Here is a 17,266-nt window from a genome sequence, read left to right on the forward strand (position 1 = left end):
TAATTCACTGCAAGTTGTTGGTGCAACAATAACAACAAATGATACTTCTGCAATGTCCACACGAGAAAGTAGCACAATTCTGTTTATCAATCCATGATTCAAAGTGTCAAGGACGTGGTATGAGCACTCAAATTTTGGTTAGTTTTGATGTTTTATAATTGTTTTCCATCACGTGTTATTTCATCAGCAGTAGGTGGGGAGTCTTTTTTATGGGAAGCATCTATTTCTTCTGTCTTGTGTTTCAACTGAAGTCCTTCATTCGCCCTGAAGGAACGCTGACTCGTTCGGTGCAACGGAAGGCCAAATGCAAATAGCTTTATGAGTTGTCGCTTGAAACCAAAGAACATCGATGGCTGGTTCAGCAATTTAGTATGTCAAACATGTCGCCATATTCCAGACAAACTATTAATATCAACAATGCACAAGCCAATGTAATGACTCTTCTCCTCCGCATAAGTAGCTTTCAACATCAGCTCACACTCCAGCCCAAAATGCGGAAAATCATTCTATCACCTGAGTATTGCAAAGTCAAATCAGTCGCAAATGACTTCCTGATTGCACGGCTGGATGTCATTGTTCGTTGTCTGTGATGTATTTGGTAGTTATGTTACTTGCTGTGAGTCATGACTGGATCACTGATCAACACGATTCTTTTTGCTGAAAAATATGCCTACACTCGAACGAGATATGACGCCGGCTTTTTTGTGTGAGTAAAGACATTTAGATTAAGTCGTTAAACGATGCATTTTGTGTGAAATTCAGCAAATGAAGTGCTTGTGTTTAAATAAAGCTATTTTTTTGACAAAATCCAAATGATTTCAATCCCATCATCCTCACATTTCTTGGCTCGGGCCCTACGAACAAAGATTTTTTATTCATTTTACGTCTTTCATAGGTTCCACTGTTAGGTAGGTCTCAAGATAAAGTCCTTAAAATTGTCATGATTCCGTTCTGTTTAGTCCCCAGCATGTGGCAGTGGTGTTCCGGTCTTTCCTGCTGCACACCTGTTCCTGGTTGCAAAACGGATGATTTAATGACTTCCAAGCAGACAACTGACTGTCGCATAATTCAGGGTTCCCACTCTTCCACTTGCTTTTTATTTATGGACCTTTAATGACTTTTGTGGACCAATTCAGCCATTTTTAAGGACTTTTCTCCAATCAGCGGGGGATTCACGGTGGATTTAATGCCCGCTCAGCAATACACGGGCTGAACACAAAGCCACATATCACTTAGCTGGTGTTCAAATCATTGCTGCCAAAGGAAGGGCACATCTTTATTTTTAGGGGCAATCACCAGGTGGACATATGGGTCACCTGCACAGGGTTTAGAAAAATCTGGTTTCACTAACAGTAGTACCGATTGCCCATCTTAGCAGATGGGCAATCGGATAACAGGCTCTATAATTGTCTGGGGAAAACAAGTGAAAAACATGGCAGCTGTAGAGAAGAGACTGAAAACAGTAGGCAGCCAATGCTTCGGGCGATTCCATCTGTGGGAGGCTGTTCGAATTCGCCTGCCACACACCTGTGTGGGACTGCCTGTGAGATAAAGCCCTCAGCACAAAGGCCCCGGAGCCACCTGGGCTGTCAAACAGGTGTGCAGCCTCGCCAGTTAAACTATTAGACAAACACAAGCCTGTGGGAGCAAATTAGCAGGCTGCCCAAACACACAGGAAAAAGAAGAAAAGTCATGCTAAGCAGTCAAATTAATACACAACAGATTAATGACAAAGCTGTCATTTATTGTATTTTTAAGTCCTGGGGTACCTTAAAGTTTTTTAGCTTTGGGTTTGGGCAAAATGTAGGATAAAAGTGCCAAACGTTTTGGAGTTGATCAGTGAGAGAATCCAATTTTGGGGGTGTTTGAATGACAGCATTCCATAAGCATTCACTAGATCTCTTTCCAGCCAGCGCAAGAACTGGCTCGTGTGTTTTGCCTTTTTCCATTAGAAATTACCGTCTCACACTATTCACTAGCTAGCCATAATGTTTCAAACGTACCCTATGACAGTGTGTGGTTGAATGCCAAATCCCCACTGTATCTATATGTGCAGCATAATTTAAGGATTAAAAAATATATGTACAGTAGCAATATTCACTTCATTTAAATACATCTTGCAAATTTTTTCGGATTTTTTTTTTCCAAGGACAGGAGCATTTTTCTTATTTCGCTCTAAGAAAAGCATGACTGTGGTACACTGCGATCCAAGTGGCACTCACTTTCCCTCTGATAACAAACCGTATAAGGTTACATTAACATAGAGGAACCAGAAGACTCACAAGCAAAAGTGTGCTGTGATCCATGACAATCAAGACCATTCATATTAATTAGGAGAAACAATGCCCTGAGCCCTGAATTTTCTCTCCATCCTGCTTCACATAATTTGTTGTTGACTAGAACATTGAGGGGTTTAAAAAAAATTGTTAATGTAATTATTTAATCGTCAATTATTTTTTTAAAAAGTTATTATATATATAATGCATAAAATGAGACTCCCTCCCAACGGCATTTCATTGGCCGTCAATTGTACGGGTGCAGCAATGCATTTATTAAAGAAATTATGAGGTCATTAATATTTGTCATATGTATTTTTGAGTTACCAGATGTTGAATTTGTCTCAAATTTCTCAGACATTTTTGGGGGCTCGTCCGGGATCGCAACATACCTGACGCCTCCAGACGCTGAGTCGACGGCCAGGAAGACCGTGGCCAAGGCAAAGACACCCTTTCTGGGACTGGGTTTCGGCTCCTCGTCTGGGGGCTGAGGGTTGAAGCGAATCCCAGAGGAGAGAGGACTACTCTTGGTGGTAAGTAGGGCGGCGGTGTCCTGTACGTACTTAAACTGCGCATCGACACTCGAGGAGTGTTTGTGCGCCGGGTTTGTAAAGACGGCGGGGTCTTTAAACCTGTTTTTAATTGAAACACTCTCAGGACAGGTGTTGTAGTTTGGTTCGAACGCCTGGTTCGAGACCCTGTGTGAGCCTGAGAGGGGTTTGTTGAGAAGGAACTCTTTCAACGGTGATTGAGTGTTTGCGCGCCGGCAAAAAGACAAGGTCTTTTTAAGCCGCAAAGCCCTGAGCCATACTAGTCCCTATCAGGCATACAGACCGTGCAAGTCTCATAAACTGGTGAGGGCGACGGTGTCCTGCACGTGCTTAAACTCCGTGTGTAATTAATGTGTGTTAAACCCAGGGTTAAATAAGATAAGATAAGATATCCTTTATTCGTCCCACAGTGGGGAAATTTATAGCCTCCAGCAGCAAGAATGTATGTAGAAAGAAGAAAGGAGAAAAAAAAAAAAAAAACAACAACAAACATCTTTCATAACATAACAAACATAAGATATCCTTTATTCGTCCCACAATGGGGACATTTACAATAATAATGTCTATATAGTGCGTTACCTCTGGTCAAGGTAATAGGATAAAACCAAATTAAATGCGCATAAATGAATGACTGTGTAACTGTGTGAGTGGAGGTTCGCTACCTCATCTGAACAGGACATGTAAATGTCAATGTCTTTATGTATGTATGTATTTATTACACAAACAGAAACCTTACTTGCCGTGTAAAACAATGACATCCAGGTCAATTCCTCTTACAACTTGCATTGCTCACCGAAGCATTGCTGGTCTTTTTTAAATGACAGCTCCATAGAATGACCTTATCAAAAAATGTCATTATATACATAATTTATGGAAAAGAAGGTCCGGGATAGATTTATGGAAATTAAATTATGAGACCAATGTTACTTGTGGACGACTGCTGTAAATGGTTAGATTACAGCAGTGGTTCTCAATTATTTTCTGTCATGCCCCCCCGAGGAAGAGGAAAACATCTCCCCCCCCCCCCCGGGACGACTATAAATAGTATCATTTGTCTATAAAACTGTTATATGTACACCTTTGCATAACACGGTATCCTTCTTAACGTATAAGAATAAAAAATAAATATGGACCTACTTAAAACAAAGAATAAATATTTTCTCTTACAGTTACTAAATCTAAAGTTCATCTGAAATTCAAAAATAAAATTAAATCCTGAATTAAACTATATTTTTTGACTGAGCATGTCAAACCACACAGTACTGCAGAATACAATTTCATATAATCAGTAATTAATAATGCATTTAAACCCATCACCAACATTATCACAGAGCACAATATTTAAAAATAAACTTCAAATAGCAAAACAAAATATATAAAATAATGTGTGATGATTTTTTTTAAATCAAAGATGATGTCTGGATTAATGGCTACGAGTAGCAGTCACAAAGTGGGAAGATTGATGGAAATTTCCGGCACATTTTCGCTGAAAAGAACTCAAGCGGCTTGTCAACGTGATTGGGGTGTCTTTAGTGACACCTTAATTTATCTGGGTTTAAGCTGTCCGCTGCCAACATTTATAGATACAGTAATTAGACACCAGTCCTTCCTCGTCTCCAACAGTAGTCACAGTGAAGCCAAGTGCTGCATACGCTTCGTCATATTTCCCCGTTTTAAATTTCGGGAGACTTTCGTTTGTCTCTTATCTCAGTCTCTCTCCGCCTGTCGACTTCGTGTCTACTCATACTCTGTGCTGTGTGCAAAAGTGCGCATGCTCAGTGCATTGGCACACTCTGCCAATGAGAGTCCCACTGCCCCCTAATGTAGTGGAGGTGCAATTGCAGCTTTGTAGGACAGTTAAAAAAAAAAAAAATCGAAATAAAAAAGCATGTTCCCCGAGGTCAAACACTCCCCCCTTGATGGAGCCGCGTGCCGCGCTCTTTGATAATGTAAAACAAATAAATAAAAGTCGGCAAACATCAGCCATTTAGACAATTATTTGGGCCGATGTTTGAAGGAGCACATTGTGCTGTTTTATTCGGACGGCCAATTAAGCGAGTCCATTCGGTCTCTGCCATGTAGACCGTGTGCATCAGCTGCACTAAATTTAAAGGGAATGAGCAGAGCTGCTTCGATTGGCCAAGCATCAAGTTGGCTGGGTTCAGTCCCACAACGGCGCAAACGCCCATTTCTAGTGTACTCATTTTGCAAATTATGCTTTCACGCCTTTCACAAAGTGTAGTGCACAGGATGGTACTTTTGGAATTAAACAGCACTGCCACTGAACCAGATAAGCTTCGTCTCGGTACATCCAATCACCACGTCACTCGACCACAGCATTTTCCACAAAATCATCATGCCCTGTTTAACCTTTCTTGGTGCAAGATGAAGCTTGGCCAGCTAACGTATTTTAGCATAGATAGCTACCTGCATCTGTGGCTGCAGGAAATGGCAAAAATTTAATTGCTCATTATTTGTGGCAGATATCTTAATAAATAAATAAATCACTCACCCGCACACATGACGATGGTTGTATATGCATTGATGCATTACTTGGTGATGTGATGTGTGGACTCCCAGTGATATGAACTATGCCTGGATCACGTTTTGAGGGTCCCCTTACAATCTGTTACATGATATTACTTTTTATTAATCCACAAAAAGATGGTGGCAGTCAACGAAGACGAGCATTGCGACCGAAATAGAATGGCACCCCACCGGTGCATTCAATTGAATAGACCCGGGAGCCGCAGGCTGTTCGTACATTTTTCCAACAAGCTCTGCTATTTTAGCCACTAGTTCTTTTGAAATTATAAATATGGTCACATCATTCATAGTTCTAAAAGACAATCTACATGTACCGTCTGTGTATACTTGACAGCAAACACAGAAGTGGATTTCTTGCGTGTGAGTTGTCTCGGCGGCAGTGCCTGCCTGTGTCCCTCTTCCCTCTCACCCTCTGCAAGGTGATTGTCATGTGCTGTCGATCAAAACTAAACTTGGAAGGAGGAATTGTGGGTTATTCACCAGAAATTTGCATGCAACACAGGTGTGGCAAGTTCAGGTGATACTGTATCGCTGGTATCGTGCTCATTTCAATATTAATTTCTTGAAGGTTCACATCTCTATTTCGATACGATGAAGTTACATCGCCCAGCCCGATTAGCAAAACATCGCTAAGCAGTGATCAAGAGTGTATAAAGAGTTTAAAAAGAAAAGATTGTTTTCAGTAATGTGGACAAAGCGTCGTATTTTTACCTGAGTATTCGATGGATTGTGAGAACAATTGGTTCCCAAAAGCGAGTTCCCATGAGCGAGAGCCCTCAACACCACAAATACCATACATGTTAACCAGTAGGCCATCTTGCTGGTGGTTTACAGTACATTCATTATGATTTTACACAGATGAAACTCCAGCAGTTGGATGAGGCATCAAATCTCCAGTGGGGAGATATGAATAATCTTTCCGGTGCCCTCAGGAACCCTGCGGACCTGCCTCGCCACAGGAGGTGATGCCTTCATAAATCACGGTGCCCCTTACATGCATGCGGGTCATTGGAAAACACCCACAGGAAAAGCTCGGCCTCACATAGTACATTCATTCAGCAGCAGCTAGCTGGCCTTTTCCGAGCGGGAACGCTGACTTAAATTCCCCGAGGCACGAGGCCAAAGGGGTTTGGCTTCACTGTCCTCCTGACATTCAAAGGTTTGAATTAGGTTTTTACAATAAAATATATTAAAAGTGCATCCTGTTGAGAATAAATTCAATTTGGGTGAGGGTGGGGTAAGGGCTGTTGGCTTGCATATGGACCACCGAGGGTTTGGAGATTGTTTTATTTAAATTAAGTCACGCTTCACATGTAAGTCGGCGTTGACTATAATAACTACAACCTCAAGTATATCCCATCTCAATTTCTTGGTTGAGAAGGCAGGAATGGTAGCCGGAACACTAATGAATCTTCACTGTTAGTACCTGCAAAGTAGTGAAAGTGAGTGTAGAACGCAATAACACATTTTAATTACATATGCTGACACGCATAGTTAATAGGTGGTGTGCTTGTGTTATTAGAGCAAACGGTTTCCAATGAGAAAACGTCACTGTTGAGTCTTTCTTCCTATTAATTCAACAGGAGTCGTACGGTTGACTGTTACAGACATTAAGATAATGTAGTTGTCCCTTTGGGAACACCGTGACTCAACCGGCGTTTGTTGGACTCGACTCACACCATTGATCACTTATTTCACGTGTCCATCATTGATTCACACACCATCTTCAGCAGCTGGCTTGTAAAATAAGAGCATTTGCCTGTGGTAGTGGGACCAGAAATAAAATTGAGGGAACGCTTCATTGTAGGGAGGAGGGGGGGGGGCGTATTTGGAAGCATGGTTGTTTTCAAAACACAGTAGCTGAGTGTAATGAGACTTGGAGTTGGGCTAGAAACAAATGGTGGCGCTATCATATCTAGTTTGAAATATATTAATGAGGAACGGAGTGGGTACATTTCCAGATATGACAAGTATACCAGTCATTACAATACACTTAATGACTTGCTGCACAGCTGTGAAGAGCATGTGGAATATCCTTGAATAAACAAGTGGCTTAGGAGCAAAATCATAACTATCTGATTTGATTCATGGTTCTAATGGTGCGGACTGACGAAGCCACATCCACAAAGTGGAAAACAGTGGCAAAGTCATGCTTTTGACCAGAAATAATATAAGTTAAATAGAATACCTTAGTACTTTTGAACACCACCTCTTTTTAAAAACCAACACGGCGAAAACCAAAACCCAAGACGCACTCCGGCTAAAAGGCTTAAATCTTGGGAAATTTGAAGAAGCCTTGTGTGGCATCATGCACCATGGTGTTTAGAACTTTAGAGACATATTTCACCCAAAGATGTGTCTTTAACGTCACGTTTTCGACATGCAGAACAAATACCAAGACAAATGTGAGGTACTAACCTGACGGGGTTACTCGTGAGAGAAACCCGAAGCGACTCCAGGCAATTGAGCAGCTTTTCCTCTGTGATACCAGAACGTAGCTCATGGACATATTCCTGGGATGAGAGCGTACATTCATGTTTGCTGTTCCTCAGTCCTCCCTGGAAGCAAAACACATAAGTTCACATGATGGCGCCATAAAAGAAACCCCAAGACCTGAAGTCTTTCAGTTTTTTGTTTTTTTTTTCCAGGCCATTTGAATTACGTGTCAGTCGTTGGACACATAATGCTTGGTTATAAAGGCTTTTGCACATAACATATAAAAATTATCTCCCAAAACTGTTTTAACCCTCATATTATGTTGAAAAAAAATCACATTGATTATGTTGTGGGTCATTTTGACCCGCACTGTAAAAATCCACACAAAATAGTCAAAAAACAGGTTGCACCAGTAACAACTTTGTTTAAGATGATGTAAACATTCAGATAAGAGACAGACAACAGACTTTTAATCCCAAAAGTATATTTAAGAACTGTTTAGTTAAAGTTTTTCCATGTTACGCTTCTTTTTTTCATTTAACTTTTTCCGAGATTTTCAGTGTTTTATCTACAAAGTATTGCACTGGCAGTTGTATGTGTGCTGTCAGATTGTCAAATCCCCTTTTGGTGGAGTTGTAATCCAGGATCATTTGTGGCTTCATGTCTTCCCTTTCTGAGATGTTCTGAGATGCATCAGTGTACATTGTGCCCATTACAAGAACATTTTTGTTTTTCTTTGGGCAATATGACACAACTGTTGCTTTCTCAGTGAAAACAAATACTGAGGAATGCAGAGGTCTGCCCTGCATCTTCAGAATTTCACCGGGAATTTTTTTTATTTCTTCTGACTGTTGCCAACATAGTCAGCTTTCTCCCCTGAACTTCATCTCCAAGGCCGTAATATTGTAAAGAAGTTATGACTTTGCAATCCTTCACTCATCTTCAGAACCACTCGCATCATCTGAATCTTCTCAGATGCTCCTCCAGGTAGCTTTCCAGTATGCACTTGCATATTCCATGCAAAACTAGATATTGCATCACAGGCTGCCCACATTTTGATGCCATATGTGCCAGAAAGATCCTGTGTCTCTGAAATGTCTTCCTCTGCATCACTATCCCAGTTCAAACTCTGTGATGAAGCTTATTATTCTGGAGAATCATTTTTGTATGTTGGTCATAGAAATGACATGAGAAGAGTGACGAGTCAAATAAAAGAAAGTTCCTGCTCTACACATACCTGGCTGGGTATCTGGAAGTCACTGAGCAGTCAAAACAAAGTACTGTTAATCAATTAGACATGTTTCTTTTGGATCTGAAAAGCTACTTGCCCATATTAAAGTATCTGGGTCAAAATGACCCCAACATCACATTTGTATGCAAACTGTGCACAGACATCCCAGTACACATCAGAGTGTCTCTCTCTCTCTGTCTCTCTCTCTCTCTGTCTCAGGGGGGAATACAAACTACCTTCAAGTCACATCCTTAGTCACATCCTTAGTCACGTCCAAAAGGAAGTCGAGTCAAAGTACCGAGCAGAAACAAAAAACATCATTAGATATGCTTGGAACGCGGCTGCTCGGCAAAATTATATGCTCTGTGTTGATCCCCAAACAGCTGGTTTTCCAACAAAGTCAACTGTGCTAATAGGCACTTTTCCAGGTAATGAGATTGCTCATTTATTTGGGCTAAAGGATGCACGCTGTTCTCCTGCAAAGCACAATCACGTTGAATGAATCACTTTTTTTTCTGAAAGCAGAAACCAGAAGCAGTCTTAGATTGCAAAAAACTGTAGCATTTCACTCAAGTGAGCTGAATCCAGATACAGAAGATACAGCATTAAAAGATACCTTAATTGTCCTATGACAGCAAACTAGTTCAGTGTCAGTAAAAGCAACAAAAAAAGTAAAAAATATGTGTTGCACTCGCAGAGAAATGCGTCTTCTTGTCACCCAGGGAGAGGAGGAAAAAGTAGGTGCAGTCATTATGGGGTCTAAATCAATAAAAAGCAAACTAAACGTGCAGCCCAGTGGCTCCCTCCAGGAAGGGTCAGAGAACGCTGTTCTACCCTGGGACGCTGAGATCATTTTATTATGTGCAACAAATTAGAAGAGATGAAGTTGGGCTGAAAAGCTTTTCGGAGGTACAACACAAAAACCGAATTCAACCTTCATCCACATTGATAAGCGCTACATGTGCAATGAAGCACGGAAGTTGTATTTTATGACACTGTGAAGAAAACCTTGGGCAAAGTGAATAGGGATAGGCAAAATAATTGATATCATTATTCCCGCAAATAGATGTCAGCGGCATTCATTTTGCTATTGTATCAACTGGTGATAAGGTCATCTAGTGCACATGCCAATTTGGAATCTAATAAAATGTGAGTTTGGAAAAAAAAGCAAAAAGAATCATCATGGAGAAATAAAGAAAAAAATAATCAAGAATAGAGGAAGGCTGGAACGGAATAAATCAGAACATTAATTTGTACGCACACTAGATTGGAGAGCAGTCACTGCTATGCTAATCGACATGAAAGAAACTGTCCACAAAACATGAGATCATCATTTACACTGGCCAGACAAACTGCGGTAAAACTAGAGGTGTGTTTAACTGCTTTGCTTTTGTCACTTTTGTAAGCGACAGACTTCAAATGGCGTCAGTTGAGTCTTACGTGTCCATTGTTGGATGCCTTAACATTTTTTTTTAATCAATGATGGTCGGGCATACCGTTTGGAAGCAGTTGAGACAAAACAAAATGTCTCCCTTACAGTCTAAAAACAGTTGCGTTATTTCACTAACTCAATTTTTGGATTGTTTGTGTTGAGTCCAAATTCTGGTTTAGTTCTTATCAAACTAACCTAATTGTTGGTTCATATCAAACATTTCAGGTTATCAGCCTGTAATGTTTTTGTTGGGTCAAAAATGACATTTCAGTTTATGGTGAACTGGGCTGCGGGGAGTTGCTAGAGCCTGTCCCAGCTGACTTCGGTCAAAAGGCAGACTACAACCTAAATTGGTTGCCAGTCAGTTGCAAGGCACATATAGACACAAACAACCATTCACACACACACAGACACACACACATACAGACACGCGTGCACACACACACACACACACACACACACACACACACACACACACACACACACACACACACACACACACACACACACACATTCCTGTAAGACTATATTTGTGAGGTCCGGGTAACTCCAGATAGGGAGTGAGGACCACCCTTTCTGATAGGTTTAGAGAGGAACTAGTCTTAGATTTGTACACTAGATGTCACCCCAACTACTTTCCCCACTTCAACTTCTTTAAAAAACAGAGCAATAAAAAGTAGACTTGAAACTGAAATCATAGCAGGAGTGAGGACTCTGAATGGGCACATTCAAAGTCCTCACTCCTGTTGTGACTTTGGTTAAAATATCTTATCTTTTTTGGTTTTGTTGCAGTTAAGCATACAAATCAACTTTTGGTATGGCCTTCAGAGTTTTTCCTCTCTTATTAACCTGCAATTACACAGCAGACATTTTGTATTTTAATTTTAAAAAGTGTGAGTAGTCTGTTTTATGAATAATTTGATAGTTTCAACTTAAGATAAGCAGAGTTCCTCATTTATACATTATATATCAATCACAACTTGAACCGATTGATTGCTGTACAATTACTACTACAATAAAAGTGACCCATGCTTTGGCCAATTAATTTACGGAACTAAATCAAATATATTGTAAAACTTTATAAGTACATGTCAACATTAAATCTCACCTCAAGTAGAACATTTTTAACAACACTGCTCAGGAAGAGTAGAAAAGAATTGAAAAAAAAAATACTCCAGCAGGAAAATTTAAATTTAAAAATGAAGAACTCGAGAAGCAGATCTTTTCTTGAAGTTCTTTACGTCTTTACAGGTTCTTTGACCCAAGGCCTGCGGCTCTTTCATTTTGCAGTCAGTGCATTGTTCTTGCTTGACACCCTTTTATAAGTCTCCCCAGGTGTTTTTCCACAGCAGCCTTTTCTTCTTCATTCCATGGTCTCCTCAAATTTGCTCTGGGAGACCCTAAATATGATGACAATTGCAATTTAATGATACTCACAAAGACCACCTTGTGATAGCTTTACAATGTGGATTTTATACGTAAAAAAAATAAAAGTACTTGTCTTTTTCTCCAATTTAGATTTTGCCTGCTCTTTGGGTGTAAGGTTTTTTCCATCCATCCATCATCTACCCCTTATCCGGGGCCGGGTCGCGGGGGCAACAGCTTTAGCAGGGAAGCCCAGACTTCCCTCTCCCTAGCTACTTCTTCCAGCTCTCCCCGGGGAATCCCGAGTCGTTCCCAGGCAAGCTGGGTGACATAGTCTCTCCAGCGTGTCCTGGGTCTCCTCCCGGTGGGATATGACCGGTACACCTCACCGGGGAGGCGCTCAGGAGGCATCCGAATCAGATGCCCAAGCCACCTCATCTGGCTCCTCTCGATGTGGAGGAGAAGCGGCTCGACTCTGAGCCCCTCCCGGATGACTGAGCTTCTCACCTTATCTCTAAGGGAGAGCCCGGACACCCTGCGGAGAAAACTCATTTCAGCCGCTTGTATCCGGGATCTCGTTCTTTCGGTCACGACCCATAGCTCGTGACCATAGGTGAGGGTTGGGACGTAGATCGACCGGTAAATTGAGAGCTTCGCCCTTTGGCTCAGCTCCTTCTTCACCACGACAGACCGATACAACGTCCGCATCACAGCAGACGCTGCACCGATCCGCCTGTCGATCTCCCGCTCCCTCCTACCCCCACTCGTGAACAAGACCCCAAGATACTTGAACTCCTCCACTTGGGGTAAGATCTCCTCCCCGACCCGGAGGGGGCACTCCACCCTTTTCCGACCGAGGACCATGGTTTCAGATTTGGAGGTGCTGATTTCCATCCCAACCGCTTCACACTCGGCTGCGAAACGCTCCAGTGAGAGTTGGAGAGCCCCGTTTGAAGGAGCCAACAGCACCACATCATCTGCAAAAAGCAGGGATGTAATACTGAGGCCCCCAAAACTGACCCCCTCAACGCTTCGGCTGCGCCTAGAAATTCTGTCCATAAAGGTTATGAACAGAATCAGCGACAAACGGCAGCCTTGGCGGAGTCCTACCCCCACTGGAAACGATTCCGACTTACTGCTGGCAATGCGAACCAAACTCTGACATCGGTGGTATAGTGACCGAACAGCCCGTATCAGGGGGTTCGGTACCCCATACCCACAAAGCACCCCCCACAGAACTCCCCGAGGGACACGGTCAAACGCCTTCTCCAAGTCCACAAAACACATGTAGACTGGTTGGGCGAATTCCCACATACCCTCAAGGACCCTGCTAAGGGTGTAGAGCTGGTCCACTGTTCCACGGCCGGGACGAAAACCACACTGCTCCTCCTCAATTGGAGGCTCGACTTCCTGACGGACCCTCCTCTCCAGCACCCCTGAATAGACCTTACCAGGGAGGCTGAGGAGTGTGATCCCTCTGTAGTTGGAACACACCCTCCGGTCCCCCTTTTTAAAAAGAGGGACTACCACCCCGGTCTGCCAATCCAGAGGCACTCTCCCTGTTGACCACGCGATGTTGCAGAGGCGTGTCAACCAGGACAGCCCCACAACATCCAGAGCCTTGAGGAACTGCGGGCGGATCTCATCCACCCCTGGGGCCTTGCCACCGAGGAGCTTTTTAACCACATCGGTGACTTCAACCACAGAGATAGGAGAGCCCACCTCAGAGTCCCCAGGCTCTGCTTCCTCCAAGGAAGGCGTGTTGGTGGAGTTGAGGAGGTCTTCGAAGTACTCTGCCCACCGGTTCACAACGTCCCGAGTCGAAGTCAGCAGCGCCCTATCCCCACTGTACACAGTGTTAGTGGTGCACTGCTTCCCCCTCCTGAGACGTCGGATGGTGGACCAGAATTTCCTCGAAGCCGTCCGGAAGTCCGCTTCCATGGCCTCACCGAACTCTTCCCACGCTCGAGTTTTTGCCTCGGCGAACACCGAAGCCGCGGTCCGCTTGGCCAGTCGATACCCGTCAGCTGCCTCTGGGGTCCCACAGGCCATAAAGGCTCGATAGGACTCCTTCTTCAGCTTGACGGCATCCCTTACTGCTGGTGTCCACCAGCGAGTACGGGGATTGCCGCCACGACAGGCACCAACCACCTTACGGCCACAACTCAGATTGGCCGCCTCAACAATAGAGGCACGGAACATGGTCCACTCGGACTCAATGTCCCCCGTCTCCCCCGGAACATGGGAAAAGCTCTGTCGGAGGTGGGAGTTGAAACTCCTTCTGACAGGGGATTCCGCCAGACGCTCCCAACAAACCCTCACTATACGTTTGGGTCTGCCAGGACGGACCGGCATCTTCCCCCACCATTGGAGCCTACTCACCACCAGGTGGTGATCAGTTGACAGCTCCGCCCCTCTCTTCACCCGAGTGTCCAGAACATGCGGCCGCAAATCCGATGATACAACTACAAAGTCGATCATCGAACTGCGGCCTAGGGTGTCCTGGTGCCAAGTGCACATATGGACACCCTTATGTTTGAACAAGGTGTTCGTTATGGACAATCCGTGACGAGCACAGAAGTCCAATAACAAAACACCACTCGGGTTTTGATCGGGGGGGCCGTTCCTCCCAATCACGCCCCTCCAGGTATCACTGTCATTGCCCACGTGAGCATTGAAGTCCCCCAGCAGAACAATGGAGTCCCCAGCAGGAGTACTCTCCAGCACACCCTCCAAGGACTCCAAAAAGGGTGGGTATGCTGAGCTGCTGTTTGGTGCATATGCACAAACAACAGTCAGGACCCGTCCACCCACCCGAAGGCGGAGGGAGGCAACCCTCTCGTCTACCGGTGTGAACCCCAATGTACAGGCACTGAGGCGGGGGGCAATGAGTATGCCCACACCTGCTCTGCGCCTCTCACCGTGAGCAACTCCAGAGTGGAAGAGAGTCCAACCCCTCTCGAGAGAACTGGTACCAGAACCCAGGCTGTGTGTGGAGGCAAGTCCGACTATATCCAGTCGGAAATTCTCTGCCTCACACACCAGCTCGGGCTCCTTCCCTGCCAGAGAGGTGACATTCCATGTCCCAAGAGCTAGCTTCTGCAGCCAAGGATCGGACCGCCAGGGTCCCCGCCTGGACTCGAATCTGCAATGAAATGGGACATCCCTGATTTGACACTCATTGTCAAATACGTTGCATGCATTTTAACTGGTTAAATTATGAAAAAAGAGATATAGTTCCTCATCCAAAGCTTACCATCCAATTCAGTCTTCCCTCTTTTGGAGAGATGCTTTTCCCTTTTTGGGGCTAAAGGTCGATACCACCACATGAAAAGGAGAACAAAGTGACACATTTTACTAAATCAGTGTTGAACAAAAATATGCTATCAAGGCATTCATTTAGTAACCCAATTCCAGTGAAATTGGGACATTATGCTCATCAATCAAAACAGAATACAATGATTTGCAAATCATGTCCAACCTATATTTAAGTGAAGCATTACAAAGACAAGACAACATTCAATGTTCAAATTGGTACATTTAATTTTTTCCAATAATATTTAACTTAGAATTTAATGGCTGTAATGCGTTCCATAAAAGATGGAACAGCTAGCAAAAAAAATAATGTTGAGAAATGCTCATCAAACCCCTGTTTGTCACATCCCACCGGTGAACAGGCTAACTGTGAATGGGTGGGTGCCATGATTGGGTCAAAAAGTAGCTATCCTGAATTCACAAGCAAAGATTGGGTGAGGGTCACCACAAGTTGAATCGTTGAAGGACAGAGTTTCACAACGTATAATTGCAAGGAATTGAGGGATTACGTCATCTTTGGTCCATAATATCAAAAGGTTCAGAGAATCTGGACCAATCAGTGCATGTAAGCGGCAAGGCCAAAAACATAACATTCAAAGGCCATGACCTTCGACCTATCAGAGAGCACTGCATCCAAAACAACCTTGTCCCAGCTTGTTTGGAACGTGTTGCAGCCATCAATTCCAACATAGTAGTGTAGCCAATTACCGTATTTTCACGACTATAAGGCGCCATTAAAAGTCTTAAATTTTCTCCAAAATGGACAGGACGCCTTATGGTGCGGAGCGTCCTTTATATGCGCTGAGTTCCAAAATCTGACTGACAGCCAACACGCTGTTTATATAGAGAAAAGGCGGAAGTGACTGTGAAAGAAGTCGGCCAATCAGAGAAGGGTGGGCGTGTATATATACATATATGGAGAGGGAGAGAGAGAGAGAGAGAGAGAGGGAGAGAGAGGACAGACAAGCTAGTCCGCCAATGGTGAAGGGTGGGCGTGTAAGTGGACGCCTCAAGCCAGTACCAACACTTGTATAGCGTGTGGCAATGCATTGTTGCAAAACAACTCCGGTTTTGGTTTCTAAGAACCCCTGAAAATAAATTCGACAAAGAGACATGCCTACGAAGCTCAGTTAAAACTTAAAGCCACCGGTTATGCTTTTGGCATGCGTGACCATCTCACAGCAGCGGTGAAAAATCAAGTCAAGCAAATGAACTCTGAGCCTGCCGTTATTCCCGGAGGCTTGACTAAAGAACTCCAACCGCTGGACATTGGCATCAACCGGGCGTTCAAAGTAAAGTTGCGAACAGCATGGGAACAATGATCGATGGCAAACACAACTTTACAAAGAGTGAGAGGCAGCGCTGGGCGAGTTACGCCACAATACGCAACAACGAGAGGGAACGCGGCGTTTTTGATGGATTACGGTACTTGCACAATTGTTCAATTCTTTCTACACACACACGCGCTGCCACCATGTTTCGCTCTGTTCTTTACTTTCAAATGTGGGAAAGCTTGACACGAGAGAAATGTTGACTTTGCTGTTGCTACTCCTTCTTTCCGCTCGGCAATGCGTAGCAACTCACACTAGCATGTGATGCATTCAATGACAACTGAGATGTGCAGTCCTCTGCTTCTGATACGGAGGATGAGGACTTTGATGGATTTCTGGGTGATGATTGATCGAAAACGTGAGAACATTGTACGATGGCTAAATAAAATACACCCGAACTCAGTTCTGCTTTCGTTGCCTTTTTAAAAACTTGTTTTTATCTTATCTGTATGTCTTGGCATGCTACCGTATGCTTCAAGCTAACGTGTTAGAGTGCGCGCATGCATGCCGTATGTTTAAGCTGGCGTATGTTTTACCACTGTAAAACTGCGGCTATTCGTACGATGCGTCCTGTGTATGTGTAAAATACAGAAATGTCACGCATTAATGAGACTGCGGCCATTAGTACGATGCGTCGAATAGTCGTGAAAATACGGTAAATAGAGGTTGAACATGACATGCAAATCATTGTATTATGTATTAAATACAAGTTCGTGCTTCCATTAAGAATAGAGAAGATTTACTGGGCAACATATAACATTTGAAAGGTATGTTACAAGAAC

At 43.5% G+C, this 17,266-nt stretch overlaps 1 protein-coding gene and 1 long non-coding RNA gene across 8 annotated transcripts in view; both read right to left on the bottom strand.

The window, feature by feature from the left end:
• The window catches only part of diaph2 (diaphanous-related formin 2), a 471,059-nt gene that overhangs the window by 316,680 nt on the left and 137,113 nt on the right, over window positions 1–17,266 (bottom strand). For all 7 annotated transcript variants that reach the window (XM_052073363.1, XM_052073392.1, XM_052073354.1 and 4 more), the window contains one exon: window positions 7,793–7,932. In XM_052073363.1, coding sequence (XP_051929323.1) covers window positions 7,793–7,932 — 140 coding nt within the window. The remainder of the gene's footprint in view (window positions 1–7,792; window positions 7,933–17,266) is intronic.
• LOC127608239 (uncharacterized) lies at window positions 11,538–12,073 on the bottom strand. The gene is made up of 2 exons (XR_007964216.1): window positions 11,971–12,073; window positions 11,538–11,873 (listed from the first exon to the last, which is right to left on the bottom strand). It is a non-coding gene; the product is annotated as an uncharacterized LOC127608239 (long non-coding RNA).

The sequence above is a fragment of the Hippocampus zosterae genome, chromosome 1 (assembly GCF_025434085.1).
Source record: "Hippocampus zosterae strain Florida chromosome 1, ASM2543408v3, whole genome shotgun sequence".
In the NCBI taxonomy this organism is placed as follows: Eukaryota; Metazoa; Chordata; class Actinopteri; order Syngnathiformes; family Syngnathidae; genus Hippocampus; species Hippocampus zosterae.